The sequence below is a fragment of the Phocoena phocoena genome, chromosome 15, assembly GCF_963924675.1.
Source record: "Phocoena phocoena chromosome 15, mPhoPho1.1, whole genome shotgun sequence".
Lineage (NCBI taxonomy): Eukaryota > Metazoa > Chordata > Mammalia > Artiodactyla > Phocoenidae > Phocoena > Phocoena phocoena.
Window position 1 is genome coordinate 61,552,403 of NC_089233.1, and position 16,130 is coordinate 61,568,532.

The following is a 16,130-nucleotide window of genomic DNA, read 5'->3' on the forward strand; positions in this document are numbered from 1 at the left end:
AACAGGGCGCTGCGCACGTACCAACGGGGGCGCCTCTGGACTGTTTGCGGTGTTGAGAAGAGAAGATGTTTTGAAGTGTGAATAGGAGTCAGGACAGAGTGGGGCATTCGGGTAAAGGGAACAGCCTGGGTTACAGGCACGCAGGTGAGAGAGAGATGGGGCTGTGACCTGATAACTAAAAGCAACAAATAACCAGAGGCAAGTGAGAGGCGAGCCTGGGAGGAGGTGAGGCTGGAGAGGCTGGAAGGACCAAGCCCTGGAGGAGCTGGGATGCTGTTCTCCCTGGAATATAAGCGGTGTCCTGTGACTGCCTCCGCCCATCCCAGCAGCTCATTCTTCCCCTCCTTGGGGGTGACCCTCCGTTTCTGCTGCCCTGTAGCTGGGATGGAGCTATGCCCAGGAGAGAACCTGAGGCGGCTGCATAGCCAGTTCCCACTAGAGGAAGCCACGTGTGCCCGGAGGGCAAGCAACGCAGAAGACTCAGATGGCCATGCTGACGACTCCTCTTCTTCCCCGCCCCTGTTTGTTTCAGGCATCCTGAGTATGATTATCATTCGGACCCTCCGGAAGGACATTGCCAACTATAATAAGGAGGATGACATTGTACGAGGTCATGGCTGGGGAGGGATGGACTTGCAGAGGGAGGGCAGTCTAGCAGTGGGGCTCTGGGCCTACCAGACCAGGACGCATACATGCACGCATGTGCCTGTGTGTGTGTGTGTGTGTGTGTGTGTGTGTGTGTTATCATTCACAGCGTAAACCAAGTATTGAAAAGGAAAACAAAATGTTTAATGACCCAAAGTGATGGGGATAAGGCTTTCTAATTTCTAAGCGTAAAAACAATGGAAGAAATCACAGAAAGAAAACTGGATTAATTTTACCTTAATCCTGCATGTTAAGATATGTAAACAACAGAAAAGTGAAATGGCAAAACAATATATGCAACAAATTTTTAAAAAGATGATAGTTAAAAGAACTGGTATAAAATCTCTAAAAAAAAAAAACCCACGAAAATCCCTAATGTGACAATGAACAAAAAATTTACAGACAAGGAACCATACATGGCCAGTAAACATGTGAAAAACTGCTTTTACCTCAGGGATAAGCCCCCAACGTGCAGTGTCCAACAGTCATGAGAAGACAGTTTTGGACCTTCAAATTAGCACAGATTCGTATACATAGTACTAATTGCCGGCAGGGTTAATGTGAGATAAGCACCTTTTCGTGCCACCCGTGCAAGTGTAAACTAGGAGATTTCTGAAAAGTTATTAATTGGCAGTACATATCATGAACTGCCAAATAGTTAACTTGTTTGTTTGTTTTGTTTTTAACATTTGGCTGCACTTTTAACTGTTGGTGAGGCCTGTGGGATCTTAGTTCCTCGACCAAGTATCGAACCCGCACCCCCTGCGGTGGAAGCACAGAGTCTTAACCACCGGACCACCAGGGAAGTCCTAGTTAACTTGTTTTGATACACTATCTTCTAGAATTTTCCTAAGGAAAGCATTAAAACCACAAAAATTTGGTCTAGAAATATTTATTGCAGCCTTTTTTATTTCAATAAACTGGAAATTGCCTGATATTCCATAATAATGGATTGGTTATATTATAGTACAGCCATACAATGAAAAATTGTACAAACATTAAAATAGTAATTGTAGAGAGTGTTTATTGACATAAGGAAATGCTCATGATCATACATCAGCTTAAAATAACAAAGTATTGTTACACAGTAAATACAGTATTTTATTGTTAAAAATTATATATACATATGCACATGTACATACATAAAGGACTGAAGGAAATATGTCAAAACAGCGGTATTAAGTATATAAATCATTTTCTCTATCTTTCTGATTTATTTTTTAATCTATGAATGTTTATGAGTTTTATATTTTTTGTTCAGTCTTTCTGGATTTTTAAAAAATTGTCTACAATACTCATTTACTACTTTTTGTTCATTTGAATATCATGCCATATACCAAAAAAATTTTTTTACTTATTACACAAGTAAGAGCACATACAGACATACCTCAGAGATACTGCGGGCTCAGTTCCAGACCATCACAATAAAGTGATTATCACAGTAAAGGGAGTCAAACAAATTTTTTGGTTTCCCAGCGCATATAAAACTTATGCTTATACTCTACTGCAGTCTATTAAGTGTGCAGTAGCAGTATGTCTAAAAAAATACCTTAATTTAAAAATACTTTAGTGCTAAAAATGCTAACCATCATCTGAGCCTTCAGCAAGTCCTAATCTTTTTGCTGGTGGAGCGTCTCACCTCAGTGTCGATGCTGCTGACTGATCAGGGTGTTGGTTGCTGTAGGTTGGGGTGGCTGTGGCGATTTCTTAAAATAAGACAGCAGTGAAATTTGCCAAATCAATTGACTCTTCCTTTCATGGACAATTTCTCTGTAAACATGCAATGCTGTTTGATAGCATTTTACCCACAGCAGAATTTCTTTCAAAATTGGAGTCAGTTCTCTCAAACCCTGCCTCTGCTTTATCAACCAAGTTTATGTAATACTCTAAATCCTATGTTTTCATTTCAACTATCTTCACAAATCTTCACCAGGAGTAGATTCCATCTCAAGAAACCACTTTCTTTGCCTATCTGTAAGAAATAACTCCTTATCTGTTGAAGTTTTATCATGAGATGGCAGCAATTCAGTCCCATCTTTAGGCTCCACTTCTTTTTTTTTTTTTTTTTTGGCGTTACGTGGGCCTCTCACTGCTGCGGCCTCTCCCGCTGCGGAGAACAGGCTCCGGACGCGCAGGCCCAGCGGCCATGGCTTATGGGCCCAGCCTCTCCGCGGTACGTGGGATCCTCCTAGACCGGGGCACGAACCCACGTCCCCTGCATCGGCAGGCGGACTCCCAGCCACTGCGTCACCAGGGAAGCCCTAGGCTCCACTTCTAATTCTAGTTCTCTTGCTGTTTCCACTGCATCTGCAATTACTTCTTCTTCTGAGGTCTTGAACCCCACAATTCCATCCATGAGGGTTGGAATCAGCTTCTTCAAAACTCCTATTAATGTTGATATTTTGACCTCTTCCTATGAATCACGAATGTTCTTAATGGCATCTAGAATGGTGAACCCTTTCCAGAAGGTTTTCAGTTTCCTTTGCCCAGATGCATCGGAGGAATCACACTGTGTGGCAGCTATAGCTTTATGAAATGTATTTCTTAAATAATAAGACTGCAAAGTCAAAATGACTCCTTGGTCCATGGGCTGCAGGATGGATGTTGTGTTAGCAAGCATGAAAAAAACAGTAATCTCGTTGTACATCTCCAGCAGAACTCCTGGATGACCAGGCGCATTGTCAATGAGCAGTGATATTTTGAAAGGAATCTTTCTGAGCAGTAGGTCTCAACAGTGGATTTAAAGTATTCAGTAAATCATGTTGTAAACAGATGTGCTGTCATCCAGGCTTGTTGTCCCACTTGTAGAGCACAGGCAGAGTAGATTTAGCATAATTCTTTAGGGCCCCAGGATTTTCGGAGTGGTAAATGAGCATCGGCTTCAACTTAAAATCACCAGCTGCATTAGCCTCTAATGAGAGTCAGCCTGTCCTTTGAAGCTTTGAAGCCAAACATTGACTTCTCCTCTCTAGCTATGGAAGTCCTAGATGGCATCTTCTTCCAATCGAAGGCTGTTTCGTCTACATGGAATATCTGATGTTTAGAGTAGCCACCTTCTGCATCAGCACTTGCTGCTTTACATTGCGCTTTTATGTTACGGAGATGGGATTCTCTCCTTAAACCTCATGAACCAACCTCTCCTAGCTTCGGACTTTTCTTCTGCCGCTTCCTCACCTCTCTCAGCCTTCATAGAATTGAAGAGGGTTAGGCCTTGCTCTGGATGAGGCTTTGGCTTAAGGGAATGTTGTTGCTGGTTTGATCTTCTATCCAGACCACTCAGACTTTCTCCATAACAGCAATAAGGCTGTTTTGCTTTCTTATCATTCCTGTATTCACTGGAGTAGCACTTTTAATTTCTTTCAAGAACTTTTCTTTTGCATTCACAACTTGGCTAATTATTTGGTGAAAGAGTTCTAGTTTTCAGGAATCTCAGCCTTTGACACGTGTTCCTTGCTAAGCTTAATCATTTCTAGCTTTTGATTTAACGTGAGAGACAGGCAACTCTTCCTTTCACTTACACACTTAGAGGCATAGGGTTATTAATTGGCCTGATTTCAATATTGTTATGTCTCAGGGAATAGGGAGGCTGGAGGAGAGGGAGAGAGATGGGGGAACAACTGGTTGGTGGAGCAATCAGAACACGTTTACTGATGAAGTTTGCCATCTTATATGGGCACAGGTCACGGCACCCCAAAACAATTGCAATAGTAAAGTCAAAGATCACTGATAACAGAACATTATAACAGATATAATGAAAAATTTTGAAATGTTGTGAGAATTACTAAAATGTGACTCAGAGACACAAAATGAGGAAATGCTATTGGAAAAATGGCGCCAATAGACTTGCTTGATGCAGGTTGCCACAGACCTTCAATTTGTAAAACATACAGTATCTGCGAAGTGCTGTAAAATGAAGCACAATAAAATAAGGTGTGCCTATATTACTTTTATAATCGGTTAAAATAATAATAACTTGCTTCTAAAGACACCACTCAAAAACTATCACAGTTAACATTTTAGTGTGCTGGTTTACATTATTTTTCCATGCATTTGGTTTGTGGAATGTGGGGAGGAGATTTTCCTTTTGTATAGCTGTAAGCCCATGTTTGTGCCCTCCTTTTTCCGTGTGACAGTTCTCTGGGATATACGTTCTCATGTCACTTATACTCCTGTGTCAGAGTGGAACTGGTTGACACCTGAGGGACCCTCAGCCCTGGTCAAGGATGTGGGTCCTTGGGGGTGGTCCCCGCAGGAGCTGCCTTCTCCAGAGCCCAAGAAGAGCCTCGCTTTCTGGCCCTTTGCTGCAGGAAGACACGATGGAAGAGTCCGGGTGGAAGCTAGTGCATGGCGACGTCTTCAGGCCCCCCCAGTACCCCATGATCCTCAGCTCCCTGCTGGGCTCGGGCATTCAGCTCTTCTGCATGATCCTCATCGTCATCTGTGAGTAAGCCCGGCAGGGCTGGAGGTGGGCTGGGGGTTTGGGGAGGGTGAGCTGTGCTCACCAGTGCAGCACAGGCCTGAGTCTGAGAAAAGGGTGGGCTTCCCTTCCTGGGGCAGGGGGGCATGTCAACATCTCTGGGCCAGACAGAGCCGTCCATCCCAGCAAGAGAGCTGGTCCTCTCAGCCACAGGCCCTGGTGATTTGCTCCTCCTCAGATCTTGCCAGCACCATCGATAGCCCCCGACATCCACACCACCAGTGAAGCCATGTATCAGCACTCTGAGGTTGGCCTCCTTTTGCAGCCAGGCATTAAGTGACTCACCCATTTCAGCACCAGGATTAGGACTGGAATCAGGTCTCTTTTCTCAGAAAACACCCCCCAAAATGAATATATAGTAGTTACAGGCAGTTCTGAAATCAATCTGCCTAAATTTTTTTTTTAACCATTTTAACTTTTTTTTTTGCTGACGTATAACACTGTATTAGTTTAAGGTATACAAAATAATGATTTGATATTATATGTATATATTGCAAAATGATTACCATAGTGAGTTTAGTTAACATCCATCACCTCGCATAGTTACAATTTTTTTTTCTTGTGATGAGAACTTTCAAAATCTAATCTCTTAGCAACTAATCTGCCTAAATTTCTGTCTCAGCCTCATGCCTCCAAGCTTTGTGACCTTGGACAAGTCATTTAACTTCTGTGAGCCTCTCATTTGACCTCGTGAGCCACAGTTTCCTCATCTAAGGAATGTGGGAACTAACCACCTCAGAGGGCTGATGAGGTAGATTCAGTGAGCTGGCATTCGTAATGCTCTCAGCTCAGTGCCTGGTTGGCTGCAAGTGCTCTGTGGGCTGGCCATTACCATTAAGATGCATGGGGCTTCCCTGGTAGTACAGTGGTTAAGAATACGCCTGCCAACGCAGGGGACACGGATTCAAGCCCTGGTCCGGGAAATTCCCACATGCCGCGGAGCAACTAAGCCCATACGCCACAACTACTGAGCCTGCACTCTAGAGCCCTCGAGCCACAACTACTGAAGCTCACGCATCTAGAGCCCGTACTGCGCAACAAGAGAAGCCACCGCAATGAGAAGCCTGAGCACTGCAATGAAGAGTAGCCCCCGCTCACCGCAACTAGAGAGAAGCCCGCGCGCAGCAACGAAGACCCAACACAGCCAAAAATAAATAAAAATCAAATAAATTAAAAAAAAAAAAAAGAAAAAGACGCAGCCAGCCATGGCCCAGCAACTGCTGCACCCCTCTGAACCCCAGCTAAGACCCAGTCTTCTCCAGTAGAGTAGGGAGAGGGAGTAGGGAGCCTCATCTAGCCTCACCTGACCTGGGGCCCTGTGAGCCAGCCCACGACTGGGCCTTGGGGCCTAGAGACCCTGACTTTCCCTCTCTTGCCCCTCCCTCCTCAGTTGTGGCCATGCTTGGGATGCTGTCACCCTCCAGCCGGGGAGCTCTCATGACCACGGCCTGCTTCCTCTTCATGTTCATGGGGTACGTGTGCATGAGTGGGGTCCCAGGGCTGGCGCAGACTGCCTGCACTGCAGCTAACAGGTCCCCTTGGTGTGGATCCCTTCCGTTTCCCCACAGGGTGTTTGGTGGATTTTCCGCCGGCCGTCTGTACCGCACTCTAAAAGGCCATCGGTGGAAGAAAGGAGCCTTCTGTGTAAGTGTCCTAACCCTCCTCCCCATGTTCTTGCGAGGCCAAGAAGCTTCTTCCTGGGCTCCTCGAGAGCAGCATAAGCAGGCTCTGGTGGGGGTTTAGGGCCAGGTGCTGGGCAGCAGCCTGATGGGTGGGAAGAGCACACCCAAGGGCCAGGAGAGCTGGGCTCTCACCCCTGGGTGCTTACCTCGGAGGCCTTAGTAGCCGCATCCATGAAAAGAGGGAATTGAACTTAGATGAGTTTTAGCCTACATTGTCCCATGGCTCAAGCACAAGAAGAAATAGGGGATTCAGAATAAGAGGATTTAGACACCATCCCAGGTGTCAAAGTTGAAGGTCAAAACCTGATCAGCAGGGCAGCTGTGAGAACACCCTACCCAGCAGAGTAAGGAGAGAATTACCTGCCAGGGACGGGAGAAGCCAGGCCCCACGTCACTGTCAGCCTGTTTTCCAGACTTTGGGGCCTCTGTTCCTCTTCAATAAGGTCAGCTTCTGGTGTTCACTGTCCTCCTGGTGGTGAGGAGAGTTCTTGGCAGCAGAAAAGACCACAGAAACCAGAGGATGCCTGGGAGTGGACCCTGCCTCCCAGGGAGCCCTGAGCCCCTTCTCCCAGAGCAAGTGAGCCCTTAGAGGACCAGGGAAACCCCTGGTGCCAAATTCAGAGAAGCCTCTAGACCCAGGCCTTCTGAAACCATTCTCACAGCTATCAAAAGAGCAGGGGAACTCAGGCTATCCCAGCTCTGGCAAATACCCCTGGCAGTTAATAAGCCCTCAGTATAGAAGAGCTGTGACAGTGGTTGTTCTGGAAAGATCAAAAAGAGTTTCCTAAATTCTTGACGCATCAGGTGTTTTTCTCAGGCTACTGTGTGCTAAGACCCAGGGATCTTCAGAGCTGTAAAACCCAGCCCTCTCCTCACCTGGTGAGACTTCCCTGATGAGGTCTCCCACCAGATACCCTCCAAGTCTCCCTGTACTGGTGCCACGGCAAACCCCGTCTCTCTGCCCCAAACCTGCTCCCTGCATCCAGTGGCACCATCATCCACCCAGGCCCCCAAGGCAGTCACCTGGGTGGCTCCCTTTCTTCCTCCTACTCACTAGCGCCCCCGCCTCCTCTCATACATCAAGTGTGGATGGTTCTCCTTCCAGATAGTCCACGAATTCCTTCCCATCTCCATCCCCAGGACTTCTGCCTGGGTTCAGGCATCTTTCCCTCCTGCCTGGGCCCTTGGCCGTCCTAGGCCTCCTCAGTTTCCCTGCAAGATTCTGGCCCTTCCCTGGTGTGGAGCTCTGCCTCGCTCCACAGGCGGGCCTCTGCTGCAGCCGCAGCCGTGCAGGTGTTCAACTGCTCTTCTCTCCTCCAGCCTCTGCGTGGGCAGCTAAGTTGTAGGTCCGGGGTCACTTCCTCCCCCACCGATTCTAACTTCAGGGTCCTCCTTGGCACCCCAGAGGGGCCTGGGCAGAGCCTTGTGCCTATGAGTGCCACTTACGTTGTTCTCCATTTATGGGTCTGAACATTTTTCCTGTTCTTCCTGGTATCTAGCACAGTGCTCAGTCCATACATTTCAGGCAGGAGGACAGACGAGGAGTTCTCCGCTACACAGCAGAGTGAAGTAGGAACACACAGGAAGGGGGGAAATGACATTTGAGCTGGGCCTCGGAGAGGGGGGTTTCAACTGGGTGGAAGCAGCCGGCAAGGAGGCCTCAGGCTCTGGAATCTCCTGGATCCCAGTCCTGGCTCCGTTATTTCCTTGGTTGGTAACCTTGACCAGCCCTCTGAGCCTTGGTTTCCCCATCTCTCCAGTGGGGGCCGGTTGCACCTAAGTCTCAGGTCGTTGTGCGGTTGGAAGGAGACTGTATACAGAAGGCCACTGGTTCAGCACTGGCACTCAGACAGCGGATCCCTGAGATGCTGGTGACTCTACCTCATGAAGGCCCGGGGTCAGGGACGTGGAGAGCAGTGGCCAGTTAGTGGGTGTGGGAGGCTACAGGCTAAAGGTAAATAAAACTGGCCGTGAAGCTGAGCACCAGATTGCAGGGAGCCTCAGGCCTCACGGGCAGACCCTCTTGGATGCTCAGGCAGCCGCAGTAGTAAAGGAGGCTCCACCGCAGGTCTAGGGCTTTGGTTCCCGGTGCCTGAGCCCCAGCCCCAGAAGTCTTGACTGGATAGAATACACCGCAGGGCGTCAGGAGCAGGGCCTCTGGAGTCAGACTGCCTGGGTTTGAACCTCTGCTCCACCCTTAACTGACTGTGTGAAGTTGGGGTGTGGGGTATTTAACGTTACTGGGCCTCTGTCCTCTTCTTGAAAAGGGATAGTGACAGTCCTTCCCATCTAGGCCTGTCGTGAGGATTGGGTGAGATGATTGATTCATGTGGAGGCGAGCACCCACCGCCCCTAAGACTCAGTTAAAGCTTCCCCAGCACTCTGGACAGTTTGGGTTGAGGCCCAGACCTACGTGTTTAGTAAAATTTTTATTTGACCATTCCTATTCAGCAAGTGCTTGTTGAACAGTACTGTGCTCTGAGTGCTGGGAGCACGTCAGTGAGCAGGACCTGGTCCTCCCGAGAGCGTCTGTCTGGGGGGTAACAGCACCACATGATTATGAACACGGATGAGGGCGAGGGCGGTGCGGTTCAGGGATCCAAAAGGACAGAGAGCAGGAGGCTTGCCTAGTCTGGGGGTCGGGGAATGCTTTCTGGAAGGGTTTATCCTTGAGCTGAGTCCTGCAGGACAGGGAGGGCTTGAGAACCTCTAGTCAGGGAGCCCTGATGGGGCAGGTGGGAGCTCTCCCTAGATGCAGCTCCCCAGCCTGGCCTCTCTTGCTTCCAGACGGCGACATTGTACCCTGGCGTGGTTTTTGGCATCTGCTTCGTATTGAATTGCTTCATCTGGGGAAAGCACTCATCAGGGGCGGTAAGTGCCCTCCCCAGCAAGGGAGGGCCAGCTGTGCTCAGGCCCATTCCTGCAGGTCACTTCCTGCTGCTTCCTTCCCTTTTCTAAATCCCCAGAGGGCTGGCCACGGTTTCTCCATCCCTGTGCATCCATCTGTCTTGCCCTTCCTGTGGGCTCTTTCAGACAGCTGACCAAAGCTCACTTCTCTAAAGGGAGATTTCCACAGTCCAGGGGCCAACTGGGGAATTTCCCTCGTCTCAACCAAGGGAAAGCTGCTTGGTATGACTTGATGAGGTCAGTCTCCCAAAACAATGCTCTCCTCCTAGTGTCCCTGCCCCGAGCTCAGCACCAGCCCCCCTGTGAGGATTGTGGACTCAGTTGGGGGTGGGGAGATGGTCTTGATGGATTAGCTGCGGGAGAGGTGGGGCAGGTGTTTGCCATCCCAGCCTCGCGGAGAGAACGGCCTCCCCTCCACTGGCAGGTGCCCACAGAAGGTGCTTGGGTGAGGCTTGCAGTCCGGGCTGCCGGAGGACTGGGTCCTTCCCAGCGGTCCAGGGAGCTGCCCTCAGGAAAGACAGGGTCATGCTCTTCCTCTCACTTCCTCTTTTTTATACCTGTCTCCCTTCTCTCTCTCAACATTTTTCTCCCAGTTACCAGCTGCTCACTATAAACACTCATTGCAGAAATTTTAGAAAGGAAACGTGCCCCCTGCAATGGAAGTGCAGAGTCCTAACCACTGGACTGCCAGGGAATTCCCTGTTTTTGCAGTCTTTTAACCTCTTTTTAGATATATTTAAAATGGAATCATGTAATCGTAAAATTATAAACTAATAGCAAACATTTTTATAGTGCTTACTTTGGAATAAGTATTGTTCTGAACACTTTACAAAGATTAATTCATTTCTTCCACTTTGTGTGAGTTGTAAAAACCTCAGACTGTGCAGAGGGGAATTAAAAAAAAAATGAAAAATCAATTCCAAAGCCCCATACTCCATCTGAGGAAGTACTGTTAACTTTTTGGTGTAGGCCTCTCCAGGCATGTATGCATATAAGTATTGGGGTGTTTTTATTTAAATGGAGTTCTCTACATACAGTTTTATATCCTGCTTTTTTCACTTCGTGGTATATTGTGGTGTTTTCATTGAGCGAAATTGGGAACGCACTATTTGTGCACTTCTGTATTTTCCCCTTCGTTTTCACTTAACAGACCGCACGTAATTTCTCTTCATTCTGGCCCTTCCTCTCCCCTTCATGCTCTCAGCCCCTCCTTCCTTGTCCTTTCCCCACGTCCTCCCTGGTGACAAGCTCCTGTAGGATGCCGTGGTTCCTTCACTTCATGGCTCAACTGGCCCTCCATCTGCCCTCTGCTTTTCCCAGGGCTGGGGTCAGCCCCAGGACAGTCTGGCCAGGAGCCCTGTGGGGGGGGCGTGTCTGCAGGAGCTTCCCCACCATGGTGGTCCTGCTGTGCCCTTCCTGCCCTGGGACCCAGAAGGTCCCCCCTCCCCCTGCACGACCCCAGCCTGGGCTTCAGGGCTTGTGGAGCCTCACGGTGCTGTGCCCACAGGTGCCTTTCCCCACCATGGTTGCCCTGCTATGCATGTGGTTTGGAATCTCCCTGCCCCTTGTCTACCTGGGTTACTACTTCGGCTTCCGCAAGCAGCCATATGACAACCCTGTGCGCACCAACCAGATTCCCCGGCAGATCCCTGAGCAGCGGTGGTACATGAACCGATTTGTGGGGTGAGTCTCCGGCCAGGGCCGGGCGGGGGCTTCTGGAGTAGGCAAGGCCAACGTTCCCCTGAACCATCTCCTTGGAAAGACATGGACAGGGGTACCCTCCCCCTGTGGGGGCTATGACAGGTGCTCCTGCAGCCCCGGCTGGCTCTAGTAGACTTCCTGAAAGCTTAGCTTCACTCCAAGATAGAGAGGACCAAGTTGTAGCCAGACTCGGTGTTGGCCAGGGAAGGGGTGGAGTGGAAAGGTGCAGGGTGACAGGTAAAGACTACCTTGGACCTTGGACAAGTCGAGCCACCCCTCTGTACTTCAGTTTTCCCATCTATAAAATGGGGAGAATGATGCCCACCTCTCGAGAGGCTATAATGGCACAAAAGCATGCCGAAAGGTTTAGACCCACCCAACAGTGTAAGCATTCTCGTTCTTGCCGGCTCAGGAGCGAGCCTGAAGCTCCCAGTGGCCCAGGTCTCCCAGCAGTGTTAACCCTCCCATTCTCTGCAGCATTCTCATGGCTGGGATCCTGCCCTTTGGCGCCATGTTCATCGAGCTTTTCTTCATCTTCAGTGTGAGTACTGCTACTTGCTCCCCACCCCTCACCTTCACCCACACTAGCCTAGTCCCTACCCCTCCACTTAGGTGCTCTGCCTCTTACCGCCTGTGACATTTCAGACAGACCTTTTAGCCTCTCAGAGCCCCCATTCTTTGCCCTAAAATAGGGTAACAGTCCTGCCTCTCAGGACAGCTTGGAAGGTTACGTGAGATGTGCCATATGTACGGGGTCTGGTGTGGGAAGGGCTCAGTAAATAGAAGTTGCTTTGGCTGCTTTAGCAGTATTGCAGTCAGTCACCACCATTATCAATATCATTGTTGCGTCTGCTTTGACTTCTGGGTCCCTACGTGTCTTTACCTAAGTTACTCAAAACTCCTAGGAAAGTGGGGCGATGATGCCTAATTCCCAGGATCATCACGAGGCTGGAACGTGATAACGTCTGTAAAAGGCACAGCGCCTGGCGTTCAGGAAATGCTTGTTAACTTGTAGCTGCTGGTAATGATGATTACTCCTCTCCCAGGCATGCCAAGATGAAGGTTGGCAGAACAGTTCTTCAGAGCCATCCAAGTCCAGCTGACCCAGCTCAGCGCCTAGCATGGAGGGAGGGTCTTGCAATAAGTCAGTGCTGGACAAGCATCCACTCCTCTGGAGTGGCCCAGCCTGTCCCTGCTGAGACCCCCTCGGCCACCCCGCCCTGCCTAGGACGGGTTGGCTGCCTGGGCAGGGAGTCTACATGTGTTCTGTTTGTGTGACACTGGGCCAATCACCAGCCTCTCTGAACCTTGACTTCTTTCACTGTAAAATGCCATGCTTTCACAGGCCGACACGTGGTGTTGTACGTAAAGCACGTAACACTATACCTGGCACGTGGTGAGCTGCCCCAGGTAGTGGTGGCTGCTGTGTAATTTTGATTGGGGTGGGATTCATTCTTTTCCGCAAGCTGCTGAGTTCAGGCGGGGGCCACCCGTCTCAGGGTCAGCCATGCCCCGGCCCCTCCCAGGAACCCTTTGCTCCAGGGAGGAGAGACCAGTCAGCCACGAGTCAGGCTCACAGGCCCCAGTGGTGTCATGATGGTGTCTCCATTCCTGCCAGTCCTGACTAAGGGATGGAGTTCCCGAGCACAAGCAGGGAATGCCAGGGGAGTGGGGGCAGGCTACCTGAAGGCCGGCTGTGGTATATCCACAGGCAATCTGGGAGAATCAGTTCTATTACCTTTTCGGCTTCCTGTTCCTCGTCTTCATCATCCTGGTGGTGTCCTGTTCGCAAATCAGCATCGTCATGGTATACTTCCAGCTGTGTGCAGAGGTGAGGGGAATGGGGTCAGCAGTTTGGGTTGGGGGCAGCTGGGTCCAGTATTGAATTGGATCAGTGAGGCTGTCTGGGTTTCTCATGTGGTCCTGCCTCTTCTGGCCATGAGGTCTTGGGCAAGTACATCACTTCCCCTTGCCGAGCCTCCATTTGTTCAGCTGTAGACTAGAGTTAATGATCCCTACCTCACTGCATAGTCTTGCAGGGAAGTCACCACGACCTGACGACAGTAGACTCGTCAGTACTGAGTCCACTCCAGTAGTGGTTTCTTCAACAGCTGATGCAGTTTGGGTGACCTGCCCTGCCTCTGGGGACTAGCTCTTGATGGGCAAAACAAGGGCTCTGGGACAGACAGCCTGAGCTGAAACCCTGGCTCCTCTGTTAGTAGCTCTGGATCTTGGGCAGTCGTTGAAGCTCCGTGTGCCTTCCGGGCCTAACTCACGGGGCTGCTGCGAAGACTCAATGAGCTGATTCGCATAGAGCACTTAGAACGATATGTGGCACGTGGTGAGCGTTTGCTCAAGAAATGCTAATGTTGTTAATAATGTTCTTTTGTTGTTGCTGGTTTTTTTTTAATTGAGATATAATTTATAGACAGTGGAGTTCACCCTTTTTAATCTACGGTTCCGTAAATTTCTAGAAATGCACACAGTTGTGTGACCACCATCACAGTCGAGGTATGAAAGGCTTCGCCCCAGCCCAGATATTACAGTTCTTACCCAGGGTCTTTAGTTCCTCAGGTCCCTCTGAAACTTGGGGAAGAGGTTCTGCCTGGAGACAGCTGTGACCCTTCTCTGTTTCCTCCTCAGGATTACCGCTGGTGGTGGAGGAATTTCCTAGTCTCCGGGGGATCTGCATTCTATGTCCTGGTCTATGCCATCTTTTATTTTGTTAACAAGGTACCACCCTGCATGAGGGAGCCCCCTAGCCCTTTCAGGGCAGGATTGTGGCGGGGAGGGTGCTGGGGAAAAACCCCAAGTGTCTAAGTCTTACTTTTCTGCCAAGAATGAGGAGGACCAAAGTCATCCTAGAACTGTTCCTGCTCTTAGAACATAATCTTTTTAGGAAAGAGAGTATGTTTGGGTGACAAAAGCCTTCAGGATAAATGACAATGAGAATGTTGTATGCAAAACCTGTGAGATACAACCAAAGCAGAACTTAAAGGGAGTATATCACCTTAGAGTGCTTTTAAGAGGAAATAAGAGAGACTAATACAGTGTTCACCTCAAGATGACAGAAAAAAAAAAAACAGTAACTTGAAAGTAAATGAGAAGAGTTAATAAAGGTAAAAGCAGAAACTGCTGAAATAGCCTTTAGCACTCAGATTTAGGAACTCGGCTGAGCTCACTGTCCCCAAAGAGCGGCGTAAGAGCAAGAATACAGACAGATCCCCACAGCAGGCTTATTAGATTTGTGTGTAACACAAACCAGATGGGCCATTGAGAGGAGTCTGGGGTCGCTCTGGCGGACCCCATGTTACCTCTGGAGCTTACGCTGAAGACAGTTTTACCCGCTGTACTTTGGGTATCCAGGACCCCAAACCGAGAAGTCCTCTGCTTATAACCAGGGTGTATTCCCAAACTAGAGGCATAGGTCAGCTGGGTGAAGCTTGGAATTCCCTTTCCCAAAAATGTCAGGTTGGAAAGGACTGTCCAGATATCTGAGTGCGGTGCTGCACCCCTGCTTCCAGTTTGCTGACTGCCCTCTTCTCCAGCGATCCCAACAAGTGATCATCTAGCTCAGGGGTCAGCCAACTGTAAGCCCATGGGCCAGCAGGCCTGCTTCTGTAAACAAAGTTTTATTGGCACACAGCTGTGCTTGTTCATTTACATATTGTCAAGGCTGTTTTTACACTACAATGGCAGAGTGGAGTAGTTTTGACAGGCCAGGTGGCCTCAACTATTTATAATCTGGTCCTTTAAGAAAAAGCTCGCTGACCTCTGCCCTGGCACATCCAGCAGCAGAAGACACTCCCTCCTGATGCTCCCATTCTCTTTGGATAGCTCCTGTCATTATCAAGGCCTTCCTTAAGTCACACTGAAATCTGCCTCCCTGTAAATTCCATCTTCAGACCACAGTCTTGTTCCTGGACTCCTGCAGAACAAATCTAATTTCCCTTCTCTACAGCCCTTATTAATCAGAACTATTTTGAATGGAAAGTGACCAAAACCAGTCCCGACTGGCTTAAGCAAAAAAGAGAATGTTTTGGCTGATGTAAGTTTAATAAGAAGTTGGAGTTCTAGCTTCAGGCCTGGTTAGATCCAGCAGCTCAGATGGTATCAGGGCTCTGCGTTTATTCCTCAGCTCTGTGTGTGTTTTCTTGGCTTCAATCTGTAGGCAGGATCTTTCCACAAATAGAAGGATGACCAATAGCAGCCCTAGAGTCTCCTTTTCTCAGCTTTGCAGCTCTAGAACTAAAAGAACATCTTTCTTCTATCATTATGTTATAAATCCCAGGGAAGACACTCATTGGCCCAGGTTACATGCCATCCCTCACTGTTCCTCATGTCCAGTAGGATGGCATACTCTGATTGACTAGCTTAGGTTTTGTATTAGGACCGACAGCCCCAGTAGGACCACAAAGTAGGGAGTAGGTACCCGAGACACCAGGAAGAAGGAAGACAGGAGCCAGTGCTGGGCAAGCAAAACCTGCTACCATAGCCGCCTACACAAGGGTCACATTTCAGCCTCCTGCCCTTCCTGCCTGTGGCCCAGCCTTTCTTCTCTGCTCTAAAAACCTCCTCCAGCCCCAGAGCCCTGTCTGTAAAATGGTGGCCTTGGCCTGTCTGAACTCTAAGGAACTTTCCAGCGCTGCCTTTTTGCCTCATCCCTTTCCTGGTTTTACCACTGGATTTACTACTGCCCTGTTTCCCCCCTCACCTTC

The 16,130-nt window shown here is 49.1% G+C and overlaps 1 protein-coding gene across 1 annotated transcript in view; it reads left to right on the forward strand.

The window, feature by feature from the left end:
- TM9SF4 (transmembrane 9 superfamily member 4) overlaps positions 1–16,130 on the forward strand; it is a 58,893-nt gene that overhangs the window by 40,029 nt on the left and 2,734 nt on the right. The window contains exons 9-17 of the mRNA XM_065891890.1: positions 533–603; positions 4,953–5,085; positions 6,513–6,594; positions 6,691–6,766; positions 9,592–9,675; positions 11,219–11,394; positions 11,890–11,953; positions 13,124–13,243; positions 14,056–14,145. Of these exons, the coding sequence (XP_065747962.1) occupies positions 533–603; positions 4,953–5,085; positions 6,513–6,594; positions 6,691–6,766; positions 9,592–9,675; positions 11,219–11,394; positions 11,890–11,953; positions 13,124–13,243; positions 14,056–14,145 (896 nt within the window). The remainder of the gene's footprint in view (positions 1–532; positions 604–4,952; positions 5,086–6,512; positions 6,595–6,690; positions 6,767–9,591; positions 9,676–11,218; positions 11,395–11,889; positions 11,954–13,123; positions 13,244–14,055; positions 14,146–16,130) is intronic.